The 17,070-nt window shown below is 37.9% G+C and overlaps 1 protein-coding gene across 1 annotated transcript; it reads left to right on the forward strand.

The window, feature by feature from the left end:
- Positions 1 to 1,728: 1,728 nt before the first annotated feature.
- LOC141428262 (uncharacterized) lies at positions 1,729 to 14,614 on the forward strand. Its single transcript, XM_074088150.1, has 5 exons — positions 1,729 to 2,087; positions 2,725 to 2,871; positions 2,957 to 3,034; positions 4,501 to 4,578; positions 8,245 to 14,614. The coding sequence occupies exons 1-5, from the start codon at positions 1,947 to 1,949 to the stop codon at positions 12,562 to 12,564; spliced, it is 4,764 nt and encodes a 1,587-aa protein (XP_073944251.1). The 5' UTR covers positions 1,729 to 1,946; the 3' UTR covers positions 12,565 to 14,614.
- The last annotated feature ends 2,456 nt before the right edge of the window (positions 14,615 to 17,070 follow it).

Here is a 17,070-nt window from a genome sequence, read left to right on the forward strand (position 1 = left end):
TAGCTACGAGTAATAGAAGAGTATACTGCAATAATAAAATAGAATAGCTTACCTACCTAACTTTACTTACACTTAAACCTACGTGCTGAAATTTTTCGTTTACTACGGAACCCAAACAAAAAGAAAACACGAGTTAGTATTCCGTTTCATTCATAACATTCATTCATTAGGTAAGCCTTCTATGTTGGCAATACGCGCCTAATTTATTATTCCTTCAAGTTTTCCATCAAAACATTTAAATCGAAACTTGTTTGGATTATGATTTGCATTTATTCATATTTCAAACTTTGTGCACTTAAAACAGCTTTTTACAACAAATAATAACGTAAAACATGAAAAAAACATACGCGAACAACCTAATAATTCCCTTGTATTTAAATGCGTTTTAAAATTCCCGCCACTTTGTTCCAGTTGCTATGTTCTGCACTGTTTGAAATTTGGCGCCCCTCTACAGCGGTTTAGACAGAGATAGAAGATTATGTCAGATGCCGACAACATTTTTTGGACTGTTTGAAGAAAGTGGTTTCGTGTCTTTATATGACTCAATTATTTCATTATTGTTTTTGAGTTAATATGAATGATTGCAATGTCCGAGAGAACACGTAAATATTATTAATGTTAATGCTTCGACAATATATATAATTCTTTGTTATTGTTGAAATGTATCACGATTATATTTTTTTTATGAAAACGTATACCTGTAGGTAAAGTGCCTAATAATAATTATGGCATTTGAATATTTTTTATTTATTTTACAAATAAAGCTGGACAATGCATGTTCCTGAACAGAAAATCAAATTTTAAGCTATCTTTACATATAACAGAGGAGTTATATTAAAAAGGTTTGAAATTCAAGATTAGACAGAGAAAGGCTAACTTGCATGTGACTAAACACGCAAGTAGTGCCGTAATTTGCTGCATATAGTAGAGAAAAACGTTTTAGAAAGGGACAGAGATATAAAGATTTTTCATATATAAATTCAATTTTTAACCAAATTAATTATTCTCTTCGCTAAACATTGTTTGTGTATTTATATTTTTAGAATAATATACATGATATGGCAAATTCGACAGTTGTCAAACTGAATTACTCTGAAACGTTTATTAAGAGGCTTATACAGCGTGTATTTTTGATACTACCTCAAGATGTTACCAGACGAGGATTTAAGTGCTGTGAAGCGATATCAAAACAAATTGATGATAATTTAAAATTAACGATAAGAGAGAGAAGCGTTCTGTGACAGCTCTCACGTCAACAAGTGCGACGTTTTGAATAAAAACAAAACTGATGCTTAGTGTCTTTTCCAACCTCGACATTGGCGGAATCATCGATAGTATCGATGGAGCTATACTTTCAAGAATTGAATTGAATTGAATAAAAACAAATTAGTATTGCGTAGTGATACATTGCGTGCTAATTAATTTTGTAAGGAAAATAATGTCTATTTTTTTTAATAAAACATAATAAAATGTGATTATTAGGGCCTTCACTAACTGCCCTTAAAGTTTGAGGTAAGTAGTAGTGTATTAATGTTGGAAAACATTGACATTTTCAGTTTTACTGGATTGTGACTGGATTGGTGATTAGAAATATCGATCTTCATGAAGATCGATACGTTAATCGATAACTAGGGAACGATGTTCTTTTAATGACAACAGTTGCGATGAGAAAAGGTTGGCGTCTTCTGAACGCCGCCATTGTTTGAGCGGGTAATGTTGGTCACACTGACGCTACTTTACGCGCACATGCGCAGAACGACAGGTGGTCGACGACTCGACCCAGCGGTCTCGACCGAACCTATCGACTTCTCATCCTCATCATCAGCCGCTTTCGTGCTCTAGCAAGAAAGATGTGCAGTGCTTTGTGTTGAAGTGCTCGTGGTGACATGGCGTCTTTTAATTAAATGTTATACCAGTTCTGACGCTCAAAATTACGTTTATTTACAATGAGTGTGAATTATGATCGTGTTTGTAGACTGTGCTTGTCATCTCGAGGCGAATTACTGCCGATTTTTCCTACCACCAGTTCGGATGACTCGGAACCTTACGTCCTCGCATCGAAAATCAAGGATTGCGTGGCCGTTCAGGTTAGTAATGTGTAAAATAAGTGTCAGTGTGATGTATTTAGTGAAAGTAGACCCTTGGTGTACGTGAGAACTCGTCATCCGCCCCGGTTCGTGAAATGACAGGCAGCGCGTTTAGGTGGAGATGTCGTAAGATCGTCCACCATTTTGTAATGTTCCACGGCTATCGCTCGGCACGGTGGCCGCGTCGCGTCGCATTCCATGCAGCCGGCGAGGAATGGCGCGTATCATGAGGGTCGGGTTTTGGCATTATTCCCGGGGGTCTGTTTGGGAGGGGTTCTGCGTATCGCTAGGCAGGGACGGCGTTGGACATCGGGCGTATTGATTTATCGGGCGAGACCAGGCCGGTGCAGCTCGTCCCTCGAGCGGGAGCGGGTGACGGGTCGAGCGTCGCTGTTGGCGTGAGCGCGTGTGGCTGTGTGCGTATATCGAGCGGCAACCCTCGAGGGGCTCGCTGGCTGGCACTCGACTCGCTCCTACTTATTCGGTCGAGGAGCAGCCGGCGCTCGTATATACTTACGCCTACTTAGTTTCTCCACGCGCCGTATCTATACACGAAGCGTTTTCGCTCGTGCCCGTTCTGATGAAACGCGGGCCGCTCATGGCCTTCATTCTATGATTACGTATGTTGTTTTTACAGATAAACGAGAATGACGACCTGCCTACTAATGCCTGCAGAAAATGTGTGGACAATGTCAATAACTGGCATATATTTAAGACAGTTTGTGAAAGGACACAAAACAAACTACAGTCTCTGATTAAAAAAGATGGCAGCCAACTAGAAGAGGTGGGTTTCTTTATCTGGTTATTTTGAGCTTGGAACTGTCACTTAATGAATATTTGTTTACAAAATATCCATTATGTTTTTTCAGCTTAATATAAAAAGTGAACCACTGTCAGATGAAGCCTATGATGATGGAGTGGTTATTGATGGAGCCTATAGAGACGAGGTATGTGGATTTTCCTTTCAAAGTAACTTAGATATTAGGTTTGCTTTGTTTGTGGCTAGTGAGTCAGAAGTATGGAGTCAAGGTCAAATGGTCAGGTCATTGTGGAGTGGGAAGCAAGCATGAGCTGATAAGGTAATGCTAAGCCACTAATTGTTATAAGCAAATGACTTGCAATGAGGACAAAGTCAGCTCAAACTCTGATGATGTTTGTGTTTCATAATTTCCTGGTTTAAAATGCATTGCCATTTTTCTGATATGATCCATATCAATAATTCTATTACAATTTTAAAACACAGTTATTATACTGAGTGTAAAAAAATTGTGGGATAATACGTACCTAAGTTCCTTATGGAATCTTATGTTCTATTAAAGTAAAAAATTTGGTTTTTCTCAAAATAAGTAACAACTTGGTGCCTGTATGATGTAAATAACACATAATAACATAATTAACAAATTATATTGTTATTGTATTACAATGGAAGGTTGATAGATTCCGGTCTTGCAGGTCAGGTCAGGTTTGCAGAGGTCCAATCGTTTACCTTTTTGCAGCGGTGTAGTAAGATTTATTAGAAAGTAACTACTTATTTCTTGTTATTTATAGGTACCAAATGAGATGTTTTCCCTGTAAATGAGATCTTTTTAGAGCATCATTGCTTATGTCATGCCATATGGAAGAAACAGTCTTTGTTTAAAACATAAATAAATTTTAGTTGAACTTGTTACATGCAAGCATCAGCTTCAAGCTGCAATCCTTCATGATCCTGGCCACTTGATCAAATATCTATTTTGCTCTGTTACACCATCCATTTATGGGTTCTTGCAAAATAATAACAAGCTCTTTACTTCTCTAATTTAATAAAATTTTCTTGTATTGTAAATAGCACAGTCAGCATCAAAAGTAGCTGGTTACTTTTGTACTACGTCGTTTTACAACCACAAACTTAGCGCCATACAAGATTGACAAATGTGTTAGTGACAGAGTAAAAAATAACCAGCTACTTTCAATGCTGACCGTACAATCTAAAGTTTTATAGTCCAGGAAATCTGAATTGACCATCTGTAAACTTCACTAAGTATATAACGTTACCCATTCATATTTCCTGAACTATAACTAAAATATGTATGTCAAGTTACAGTATTTGGCATCACATCAGTTAAGACTAATCAATGGATGGTGAAACAGCCCCTTACACTAATTCTTTTATGAACTCGTTAGTTCAAACTTTTGATAACACATTCAGTGCTTTAGTCAGACCATGCCGATTTTAAAAAAGGTGTCAACATTTTTAGTTATTTTTTTGTTGAATGTTCATTCCGCAGCTATTCTTACTTTTCATTTATACATTGAAAAGTATGCTAAGACTTATGAAGACTTATGACTATGGTCATATTCCAATGCCCTGTGCAGCGGGCTTAATATACATTTTTTTTTGTTTATTATTAACATTGTAATAATTTGATTTCAGGCTTCTGGTGCCAGCAAAGTGCAGCCCGAAGGCCCTCCTATCTTGGCTTCGCTGGGACTCACGCCGCGGAGTGATAAGGTAAAGATTACAAGACTAATGTACCTTATCATCTGTGAGCCACAGTGATATAGCTTGCACACAATTACACTTAAACCACCATTGAGGAGTTAGTAATTTTACTGGACTATTTTACTCGTAAAATATTATGTTAATTTTAATTATGTTTTCTAATAGTTTGTTAGGGTCAAATCTTGAGTCTATTTTAACAGATTTAGTAATTTTTTTTATATTTTTAAGAATCAAAATATCAAAAAGTATTTTATTTTTATTTAATTATACGATACTTTGCGAACCACTTTGTTTTGCCCTTACTACAAAGTTCCACAAAGTGTTATTGTGCTTGTGAAGTAGCGAGGTTTTCAATTCAGAATTAATACTGTCAATAAACCATGAAAAATTATACACAACTATGTTTAACAACCCAAAGACGAGGATAAGTGTGAGAATAGTTCAACTTCATTAATTTCATCCACAGAATTATATTGACCCTAGGATGGATTGGCACCGGGTCCATGCTATTTTGGATATGGTTCAAGATGATGATGTTATCAACTCGTTGCAGTCTGCAGAAGAATGTGACATACTGCAACATTCAGATCATGATTCAGACTCTGACATAGAACTGGAATGTGACCTTGATGACACATATGTTGATTGTAAAAATGGATACAAGTTGAGAAACCAGAAAATAATTTCAAAGAGACCATTCATATCTGGTACTGAAAATTGCTCAAGGATTAGGGATGCTATGGAGTTAAGAAAGAGAAGCAATAGAGAGTTCAAACCTTGCCCGCAACCTAAACATGCCTGGGAATTAATCTTTACCAATGACCTACTTGAAAGGATTGTCATGGCCACAAATGAAAACATCACCAAAAATGGCAGAAGCTTTTCCTGTGGCACCAATATTTCTGAAATAAAAACGTTGATCGGCATCTTATATTTTCATGGCATAATGAGACCAACACATCAGAAATTGAAAGAGTTATGGCATGTACAATATGGGTTAACTTGCATTAAAAATGCTATGAACTTTGAAAGATTTAAGTTTCTTCTAGAGAACTTGCATTTTTATAATGATGATGATGAAAACCTCATACAGGTCGACATTATGACGCAGATGCGTACGGTTTTGGAGATATTTACTTTGAATTGCCGATCAGCGCATGACATTGAGGATGTTGCAGTTATTGATGAGATACTTATACCTGTCTTTGGGCCTGCTTCATTCAGATTCGATATAGAAAGAAAGCCAATTAAATCTGGTATTAAAATGGTGCTGCTAGTTGATCCTACTAACTTTTATATAAGCAATTTGGATGTCATTACTGATTCATATTATGGAGCAGATGAGATAGTTACTAAATCAGTACAACATTTGGCTGGAACTGGCAGAGTAATTGTCATGGACAGCTGGTTTTCGTCATACACCTTGATTGAGAAATTGAAACATGAATACAAACTCTTTGGTTTAGCGGCTCTGAAACAAAAAGAAGAGATTATTCCGCCATTCTTTCTGTCCCGAGATAGGATGGCCAAACCAGTTTTGGTGGGATATTTAGATGATGGTTACACATTAACTTCTCAGATCACTTCTAAAACAAAGTCAGTCAATGTGCTGACCAATGATCCGAAGTTTAACAGAAAAGGTCTGTTCAAGAAATCATCCGCGGCAACTGAATATAAGCGAAATCAATCTGCAGTTGAAGTTGTAGACGTGCTGATGAATTATTATACGACCATGCAGTATACAAACAGTTGGATGATGTCATTGTTCTTCTCATTACTTAACATAGCTTCTGTCAATGCTCAAGTGATTTGGTCAACTTATAACACGCAGGATGTTGTGAAGCGAAGATTGTTTATACGAGAGCTGGCTCTAAGCCTGATGAATACAGATGTTTCATTCCCGATGTCTCCAATCAACCAAGTTTTAATGCAGTGTAAATCTAAGGATAAAACAAGAAAACGATGCAAACTTTGTGCTAAAACTACTAAACGCGATAGGCGTACTAAGCAATATTGCATGCGGTGCCGCTCACCAGTTTGTAGAGAGCACTATGTCGTCTGTTGTACATTATGTTCTGTTTAAGTTCTATTATGTTGTTCAATTCCTCATTTTAAACTATAACTATATATATCAATTTTTTTTTTTTTAAATAAAACAATTTAGAAAAGTTTTCGTTTCATTTAAACTTATTACTTCATTACTTACTAGCTGTTGCCCGCGACTTAATCTGCGAAGAATTCGTTTAACTAACTTTTTCGGGATCAAATATAAAATTATTTGGTCTGGACTTTTTATTTATGTTTGCAACATTTCACGGCAATCGGTTCTTAATCTTATGGCATGAAAGCGGAACAAACAAATATTGCATTTATAATATTAGTAAGGATTACTAAAGTTAGCTGATATTACTTAAAAATGCTAAAAGTGCATTGGCAGTTTTCAGGGAATTACTTTGAGTGAAGTTTAACTTTTCCATTTGTAAAAATATATTTTTTACTTTATCTTCTAACTCATCATAAAATCGTAACTGATTCTCTTCGATTTATTAATATTAGACGTTGAAGTACATACAGACTACTGCACCTAATCCTGCTAATAGTTTATAAGTTTGTAAGTGTATGTGTGCGCGTGCATGTGATTTTTGAGCTTTGCGTTTTCCGGAATTTCAATTCAACTGTTAGACCTAATCTTTTACGTATAGGCTAGTGTAATATAAAAACATTACATCTTTTAGGGTCGCTTGTATGGTCTATGGCTGAAAAATGTATTGTGGAACCTGTATTAGGGAATTAGGGGTCCATATTACTGGACTGGACACTACTTGATCCTGGGTTAACAGTTAAATTTGAGTTACTTAGTGAAATTAGGTTAATTTGTCTAATACACTAGTAGCCTAAATCTTGTTGTTTATTAATCAAGAGTTAAGATAAAATTTATTATTATCAGTAAAACAGCGTAAAAGTCCTAAATTTATGACGTTTGACAAAGTCCATAACTAACCCGTTTTTAATTGACACATATTTAGCAAAATAAAGTTAAGGCCGCCTTACACATACTCGTTACTAGCATGCTAATAGCTGAAGTACCAGTATGCCACTAAAACGCATGCTTAATAGTAGCACGTGTCCTATACACACATGCTAGTAGGTAGCGTTTGCTCAATAGTAGCATGTTTTCGTGCTAGTAACGAGCATGTAGGTACAATAGTTAGCCTTAAGCCTTAACACGTGTATTTTTGTGATTTCTCTATGTGTCATGTCCACTTGTCATAATATAACTATTAACAATGACTGTGAAGCTATTATATGCATGTTTTTTTTAATTATTCGAAAAAAATAAAAATATTATTAGGTAGTTCATATCAATGAACTGAGCCGTCTGCCGAAGTTAACGGATATCAAAAACACACGGTGTTTTCGTGTTATTGCTGTCCAAGGCATCAAAGACTTAGAAATTTTGTAACAAAATTGTTATATCTTTCATGATGTATTGATTGCAGTAATGAAAACAGCAAATTCTTTGATTACGTATTAAGTACATTGTATGTTATGTTGCCACAGTCAGTTCGTACCCACCATTACTATTTAAGTATGTAACCTACTACAATTAGGGCCCCTATTTTTTTCGACTGCCTTTAATAATATGACTAATAATTAAATTAATGTTATTTCCAGGGCGTTGAGAGCGAAAAAGACGAGGAAGAAGACGAAGATGATGAAATGATGGAAGCAGCCCCGCAGTACAATAAAGTGGCAAGCATGCCCGAGGTATCCATCACAGTGATGCGGCCGACAGGAGAGACGCTACACGCGCGTCAGGGCATCCAGCAACTTGCCAGCAAAGATTGCCTCGTCTGCGGCCGCGCCTACCGCTACTCGCACAACGCGCGCCGCCATGAACTCACAGCACACAGCTTCGACAGGTACACCAACAAAATCAACACCAAAAAAACAAAAACGCACATGCAACCCAAACTTAGACTCAACCCGTTCAATCCCAAAGCTCGGCTCATGCCTAACCCCATTAGCCATAAAATGCAATTCCAAAAACCGATGCCTACTCGCATCATGCCATCTAGGGTTGTTGCCCCACCGAAACCGATACCGATCAAAACGTCTAAACCCGTACACAACAATCTACCTTATCCTTTGCGAATAAAAGCACTCAAGGACTTGCAAATTAAGAAAAAAGAACCGCAAATTTTGAAAACTTTGCTCACGTCGAAACCAGAATATTTGGTTTCCGAACCTGCTATTATTAATTCGGGCCCGGAGAGTCCAGAAACTTTAATATCGGAGCCAGAGATTGCCTCATTCCAAGTTGAAACGATCTTGTCTGAACCGGCCTTTGATCAAAACAACGACGAAGAGGAAGCTGATGAATCGCAAAATCAAAATCAGCATTATGATACTGTTGATATGGAATCTGATCATGAAATTGAGATCGCGCGTCAAAAAGAAAACGATGGTGAAGTGGATGAAAATCAGGGTGAACACGATGAAGATGAAATACAACATGATAATGAGAATTTGGATAATACAGAAGGTGAGATGAGCGATAATGAGAACGGTCATCAAGAAGAGGACGATGAGCAAGGTGAAAGTCAAGGCGATATGATAATAGACGAGCAAAATGAAGTTCAAGGTGAAGATGGTGAGGGAGAAAATGACGACGACAACGGAGATAGAGACGAAGACCAGGACGGCAATGAAGAAAATGAAAACGAGGAGGATGAAGATCTTCCTCCAGGGTTAGCACCTGTTGTTGAAATTAACGAAGACATGCAAACTAACTCTTATAATAGTGAACAAAATGAAGAAGAGGAGGAAGAACTCGACGAATCAGCTGCCAATGACACCGTCGACGAAGACGTCAAGGAGCTAGACCCTGACAAGGTATACGTCACGAAAACTCAGAGAGATTTTATTCAAAAGTATAGAGACATTATACAACAGATTAATACTAAGCGATGTCTCTGCTGCGATAGGGAACATCCTCGCAGAAAAGCTGTTATCCAACATCTTCAGAAAAATGGACATAAAGTACCGAAACATACATGTTACAATTGCGTTGTAACATTCGGTCATATTGGCGCATTACTTAGCCATATGCGTGCCAATGTTTGCACAGATCTATGGAAGATAATCTACAATGAAAATGGAATTACTGATGATTTGGTTATGGAAGATGAGCCCAAAGATAATAAAGTGCAATATAAGGATATTTTCAATGCCAGATCGTATGCCTGTAAACTGTGTCCGGCTAAGTTCCAATTGAAACAGTTTATCATGAAACACGTTCTGGATGTTCACGAAGATGGTCAATCCAGGGTGCCTATGGCCTGCGTACACTGCGGTTCGAGGTTCAAGGACAAATCGTTGTGGAAGAGACACATTCGGAATGGAGAATGTACAGTTTACATTGCATGCGATCTTTGCTCTGAAAAATTCGTAAATATGCAAGATTTTAATGACCATGCTCTTCATGTGCATGCTGGGAGTTTCGACCCAGATAACCAGAATAAATGCATCGACGGTCGTCCTACAGATTGTCCTCTGTGCGGTAAAAAGAATAGTAACTACCCGAATCTGGTGAAACATATAAAGTCAGCTCATAATGAAGACAAGCCTCATTACTGTCAACACTGTGATGCTAAATTTGAGCAAACTCCCGATCTGAATAAACATATTTATGCTCAGCATTCAGATAAAGTGATGGGTGCACAAGCAATGGAACCAGATATGTCAATCATCAAAGAAGAAGCTGAAGAATATCATTATTCCTGCACGGAATGCAACGCTATATTCGAAACTGTCGACGCCTGGACGGACCATCAGGTAGCTGAACACAATCAAGTCGCCCACCACTGCGACCAGTGTGAAAAGAAGTTTTTGCGGCCCTCAGAGCTAGCAGAACATAAAAACACTCATTTGAGGGTTAAATTCTATCCTTGCAGTGTTTGCTCTAATTCATACAGTACTCCTCAAAAGCTATCTGAGCACGTGCAACAGTCCCATCCGGGTGCCTCAGCTTACGCCGCAGCCGAGACTGAATTCTTTTGCGACATCTGCATTCGGTCATTCAAAAGCCGTCAAGCATACTCTAACCATATGCGCATCCACGCCAAAGTGCCGACCACCAACAGGAAGCCTGGGGAGCCTAAAGGTTTCGCTCCACAAATTATTGGCAAGCCTATCCGCCAGTTCCCTATGATCCAACCTGGCTTGGTCTCATTCAAGCCCAATTGTAATGTTCCTAATGCTCCTTATTCTTGTGACATTTGTGGAAAAGGTTTCATGCATAAGAAGAATATATGGAAACATAAGAAGGTGTTGCATGCCGACCTCCTGAATGAACGTAATGATAGTGAAGATAATACCATGCAGGCATCTACCGAAGAAGACGAATATAATGTTGATGAAAACGGCACTGCATTGTCGACGCCACAGTTCAACAGTTTTAATTTCTCAAACTTTGCTAATAATGTTCAACAACAACAGCAACAACAACAACAATCGACGCCAACAAATGAGGCTTTGCCTTTCTCTTGCGAACTTTGTTTCAAACGTTTCCCGCTTAGAACAAGTTTGTGGAAACACAAACGCGCTAAACACGGTATCATTAACGCGAGCGCGACCGGAAATCCCGAGAATCAAGCCCAACCATCTTCGGAAGGTGGTAGGTCTAGCTGCACAATTTGCAAGATCACATTCTCCGATAAAAAGTCGTACTATCGCCATAGGAAAAACGTGCACAAATCCACAGCGCAAATGTGTAAGATTTGCGGTAAACCACTCAACTCGACTTTGGAATTGTATGAGCATTTGAAGGCTGCTCACGCCCGGGAATTACTGGGATATAATGCTAATCAAGGCACAAGTAAAGTACAAGAAGAGGTGAAAATAGAATACGAACCCGAACCGGAGATAAATGATCCGAGCGCTGAGTATCAAGCGCGTTACCCGTGTGATACTTGTGGTAAGCAATTCGTAGGGCTTCTGTCGTTGCAAAACCATCAATGTATAAACCAAACTACTTCAGAGCCTCAAACTTTCGACTGTGAAATATGCCACAAGAGTTATACTTCGATAGCAGCGTTGAAGAGCCATCGCGGCTGGCATTTGCGCTCCCCTGACGGTAAGGCTGCTGCGAACAACAGCGGCTTATGGATGCCGCAGCATAAAGTAACTAGCAAAGTCAGTAAGCATGAAGTCGTTGATGCCTCACAACTTGCGAGAGTCACTCATTCCGCGCCCACCGCAACCACTACAACTTCTAATAAACGACGGCTACCACCAGAAGTAGAGGTAACTGTCGTCAACCCTAACAAGAAAATGAGGTCAGACGATTCTATGGAACTTGAACAGCAGAATAGTTTAAGCGGAACGCTAGAAGATCGTTATTGCACTATCTGCGACAAAGAATTCACCAAAAGGGCGGCTTACCAGCGCCACATGGACGAAGTGCACCAGCCGAACTCTGTGTTCTGCCCGGTGTGCGATAAGAGCTTCACTCGCAAATCGACTCTACTCGTCCACATGAAGAAGCATTACGGTGGCGACGGGGAAGGAAGTTCGAGCGCGATCGGTCAGACGGCTGACGATGACATGTACGGGTGCGATCAGTGCGGAACTCAGTACAACAGCGAGGCTGCGTTGCGCGCGCACCGAGCACGGCACCATGGGGAGGACTCGAACGAGTCCGAAGACGACGGCAATGTGCCAATAGCCCAGCCCGGAGAGTTCACCTGCGGCCAGTGCGGGGACGGCGTCGCCACACCGCGCGATCTTATCGCCCACCGATCCATGCACGCGACACCTACCAAATTCTTCTGCAACATTTGCAAAGTTTACTTTGCACGTGCTCTGGATCTCTCCTCTCACACTCGGGCGAGGCATTCCGACAACGAAAAAGTGTTCTTCCCCTGTGCCATGTGTGACCGCTTCTACATGAACAAGAAGAGTTTACAACGACATATTGATGTGTCTCACTGATCTTAGAATGAGCAGCTTGACTGCCTTGTAGACTTAAGTCGTACGGTTTAACTGGGTTTGGCGATGATCGTACTCGACAGTACGCTTCGTGGGCGTTGTATCGTTGTCATAATTCCTTATTAAAGGCGTGTCTCGGTGACATTGATGTCAGTTTGCCGTCATTCCTTAGCAGTTATTTTGTGGTTTAATGTGTGTTAATTCTTTTTACTTTGGTCTAACTAATGTAAGCATTGCTCACTCTAATTTTTTTTACAGTTCCACTTTTGTGACTTTTTTTTTACATTGTCGAAATGTGGCATTGGAAATTACATGTAATGTGTTTTAGGTACTTATCATGACTTTCTGTAATGTCTTTTATGGTATAACGAATTATTCTATATTATGTTGTGTAGTATTTTTTAACATTGGAATAACGGGCCAAAATTGTGAGAAATAGTCAAAATCAGTCATAAACAGCGTTAAACTAGTTACTTAAGTTTCGCTATGCTGTGCGATTTTCTAAGATTATGGGTATATCTTATACAATAATTATTTTAGCGAGGTCAGTGAGATCGATCTGTAATGAGTTATTTTTGTATGTAAAGTGTATGTTCGGTTTTACTTTATTCTGTAAATATATTAATAGTTATAATTAAATTAATATTAATGGTAGTATTAAGACTTTTTAGTTATCTGGAGCGTACTAAGAGGAGACTTTTAAGTTTTATTAAATTGTACTGATTATTTTTAGATACTTCAAGTGTATAGTATTTTATAAACTACCACTTAGGGCATGGCTCCTCATCTATGGCTATAACTATACATACGCAATAAAGCTACTTAAAGGCCTTCTCATTTATCTTAGTCTCGAGGTGATTACGTAGGTTTTTATAAGGAAAATGCTGGTTTTAGGGAATATCGAGAGGTTGTTTACATATGTAGAAAATTATCTAGTAGCATGCTGTGAGGTTGCAAACCGGTTTTGCGATATCCCTTGACTTCTAATTGATATGTAACGCGTATAATATGCATACAATCCAAGTTTATACTTTTGCACACTGTATGAAATCTTAGCCTTATACATAATATGTATATGTTGACAAATCCACTTGTCATTGTTTTTGTGGACAATCTATTTTCATCTAAAAGCAGACAGTGCCAAAGCTTTTCTCGGTTTGCTTTATCTTACCTTGTACGAAATTATGTATTTTAAAGGTAGCAGTAAGAATGTTCCTGTTATATTATTGTACATTTAAATTTGACTTGCAAGCATTGAAGAGTTGCGATTATTAAAAATAACAAATCAATGTAATAGTAATTTATGCATCAGCTGACAAAAACAAATAAAAATCAGGAATTATTTGGAATCAATTGTATGTTGCGACAACAAATGTGTAACATAGCCGATCTATATTTTAATCAATTAGGGCAGTAGTTGGCCAGACATTCGTGGTACCGCTCTGCTCCAATTTAATATTTTAGAACGAGATGGCAGATGAACTTTGTTACTCGTTTTGTTACTACTAATGTTTGGCTACCTATTAGTTTTAATCTTATTTGTCCTTACAAAATTCTGTCTGTTTTACAGCAACCATAATTAGGTACCTACTTGTATAATTTTTAGCGGAATAGAAAACATTTTTTACCATGAAATCAACTTTTAAATCACCCATACAAAATTGAATGGAAACTAAAGGTGCCTTTGTCCTGATTGTTAGCTAATGATTTAATTGAATAAGTAGAACTCAGCAGACTTTAATTCTCTCGTATTTGAGAAAAATAATCAAATATTATTTAGTAAATAGAAGTTCTTCTTAACGGTGTTGTAAAACTTATGCTTTTAAACAAATTAGATTGCATTTTTACAAAAATCCTTGAAAGTCCGTTCTCATCTGTTTATTTTAAAGGAAACAATTGAAATTAAAGTTAATTTTTTTCATGTATGTTGGTCAATTCGCGATAAATCAGATGTAAGAGCATATTTTATATTTCCAAAATTTATCCTTAAAAATAATTATCCATAGATGAGGTTTTCTTTTGTCATCTTTGTGGTTTGATAAATAAAGTGAATTAAATAAAGAAAACTTTTATTGCACAGACATACCTTACTCATTTATCTATAGATAGTTACAAACCGCTGTCTGTATTTGTCAAAGGTCCGTACCCAGAGTTGTGAAACAGCAACCATGGCAGTAATCAGATTATTAACTTTAACCCTTTTCCAGCCATAGTACATATATAGCGACCACATAAGTGTACAAAAACCGTGTCATACTTTCAGCGGTGACATGGTAATTATTATCATTACGGGCGTGAAAACAAAATTTATATTTAAATCATATTTAATACCTTAAACCGTACCATAAAAATATCGAGCATGCCACAGTGGTGCGGAGTGCCGTTTTTTCGGAAAAAAGTGAGGGATGACAAAGGTTTCCGAAAGACAAAACTGTCTCAAAGCACAGACATTCATTGCCTCGTAACGCATATTTGCCATAATAAAAGGACCCCGGACGGACCTAATGTATGGAAAATGTGGTTTCAGTTGAATATCCTGAGATTATGATATGTTATACATTTCAAAGTCCTGCTCAAAAGTGTCTAAAAAACTAAACTAAACTCTGAAAGGGACCCAGAAACAGAGGCACCCTTAGAGACTTTTGATCAGGACTTTGAAATCTATAATATATCAAAATCTCAGGATATTTAACTGAAACCACATTTTCCATACTTTAGGTCCGGGGTCCTTTCAGGTATTGAAAAATATTCACAAAAATATTCTAATTATAAATAAATCCACGTAGCTCACCCAAAAACAGTGAAGCCAAGCCTAATTTGTTACCAACTAGCTGTTGTCCGTGACTTTGCCTGTACGCCTCAATCCCGCGGAACTGCAATTTTCCAGTATAAAAACTATCTTCTGTCTTTCCCCCGGATTTATTGATGTTATTGTATGATTGAGTTACAAACATCATCGCACTATTTCTCATTTATTAATATTAGTAGGATTCGTTTATTCAACTAATATGCTAGAAACACAATGCTATCTAAAAAGTTAACGAAGGTATATATGCCAAAAATCAAGTCGATCCGTCGCTTCGTTTCAGCTTTCGAATGCAGGTGGTAGGACCTTGTGCAAGGTCCGCCCGGATTGCTACCACCATCTTGCTCGCTAATCCTGCCGTGAAGCAGCAGTGCTGCACTGTTGTGTTTCGGCGTGGAGAGTAAGACAGCCGGTGAAATAACTGGCACTTGAGGTATTCCATCTTAGCCTCTATTGGCAACGCATCTGCAGTACCCTGGTGTTGCAGTTGTCTATGGGCGGTGGTGATCTCTTACCATCAGGAGACCCACTTGCTCGTTTGCCATCCAGTCGAATAAAAAAAAAAAGTGAAAGATGGACAAACATACAAACACACACACTTTCGCATTTATAATATTAGTATGGATATCTGTATAGTCAGAACTGAACGAATACTCTTAACAGAATTGAGTACAGTCGCCATCTGATATTTCGATCAAAAAAATCGGCACATGTTTACCCGCGGCTTCGCACGCGTAAATCATTAGATACAGCAGTTGAATTGAAATTCCGGGATTTTATTAAATTCTCGTGGGAATTCTCTAAAATTACATCGTGGTTTTCATTGATATTATAACAACCATGCCAAATTTCTTGACTCTTAACCCAGCGGTTGTTATTTCTAGATTTTATCCCTATCCCGTGGGAATATCGGGATAAAAAGTAGCCTATGTGATATTCCAGATGTCCAGCTATATACGTACCAAATTTCATTACTCTAAGCCCAGAGGTTATTATTTAGATATTTTATCCCTATCCCGTGGGAATATTGTGATAAAAAGTAGCTTATGTGCTATTCCAAATGTCCAGCTATCTACATACCAAAATCTTTTTAACTTTTTGATTTTTCGCTGACCATAAACTATGCACTTCACCTTCTGATATGTAAAGAATAATGCCAACTTTTACGGACATTTTTGAGAAAAAATTATATAATATCTAACCTCATCCCGCCTATACTGCTCGTATAATAATCCATATTCTTTTTTCCCAAACCAAAACCAAATTTCACCAAATTTCATAACTCTACATTTCATGACATTTTGTACCAAATTTCATGACTCTAAGCCCAGCGGTTATTAGTTCGAGATTTTATCCCTATCCCGTGGGAATATCGGGATAAAAAGTAGCCTAAGTATGTGTTTTTCCAGACGTCCAGCAACCTACATACCAAATTTCAGCTTTGGGCTTATACCTTCTAAATTGAATTTTACCTTTTTATCACTATTCTCAGATCTCAAAGCATCTTGGTCTCAAAATACCTAAATTGCAGAATGCCTAATTTTGTTTTCTTATAACACCTAAACTCCAGCCGTTTCAGCGTGAAGAAGTAACACACATACTCACTTACTCACTAACTTTCACATTTATGATATTTAGTAGGATTACAGTCCATGTTTCGATATTTTTGATCACCTTGGCCGCTGCGAGATATCTGATAGCGA

The sequence above is a fragment of the Choristoneura fumiferana genome, chromosome 5 (genome assembly GCF_025370935.1).
Source record: "Choristoneura fumiferana chromosome 5, NRCan_CFum_1, whole genome shotgun sequence".
In the NCBI taxonomy this organism is placed as follows: Eukaryota; Metazoa; Arthropoda; class Insecta; order Lepidoptera; family Tortricidae; genus Choristoneura; species Choristoneura fumiferana.

Bases quoted from the DNA above. Each gene is read 5' to 3' on its own strand.
- LOC141428262 (XM_074088150.1), top strand. From the start codon at position 1,947: ATGAGTGTGAATTATGATCGTGTTTGTAGACTGTGCTTGTCATCTCGA. The intron at 2,872-2,956 runs GTGGGTTTCTTT...ATGTTTTTTCAG, and splicing joins ATGGCAGCCAACTAGAAGAG to CTTAATATAAAAAGTGAACC. The intron at 4,579-8,244 runs GTAAAGATTACA...TGTTATTTCCAG, and splicing joins TCACGCCGCGGAGTGATAAG to GGCGTTGAGAGCGAAAAAGA.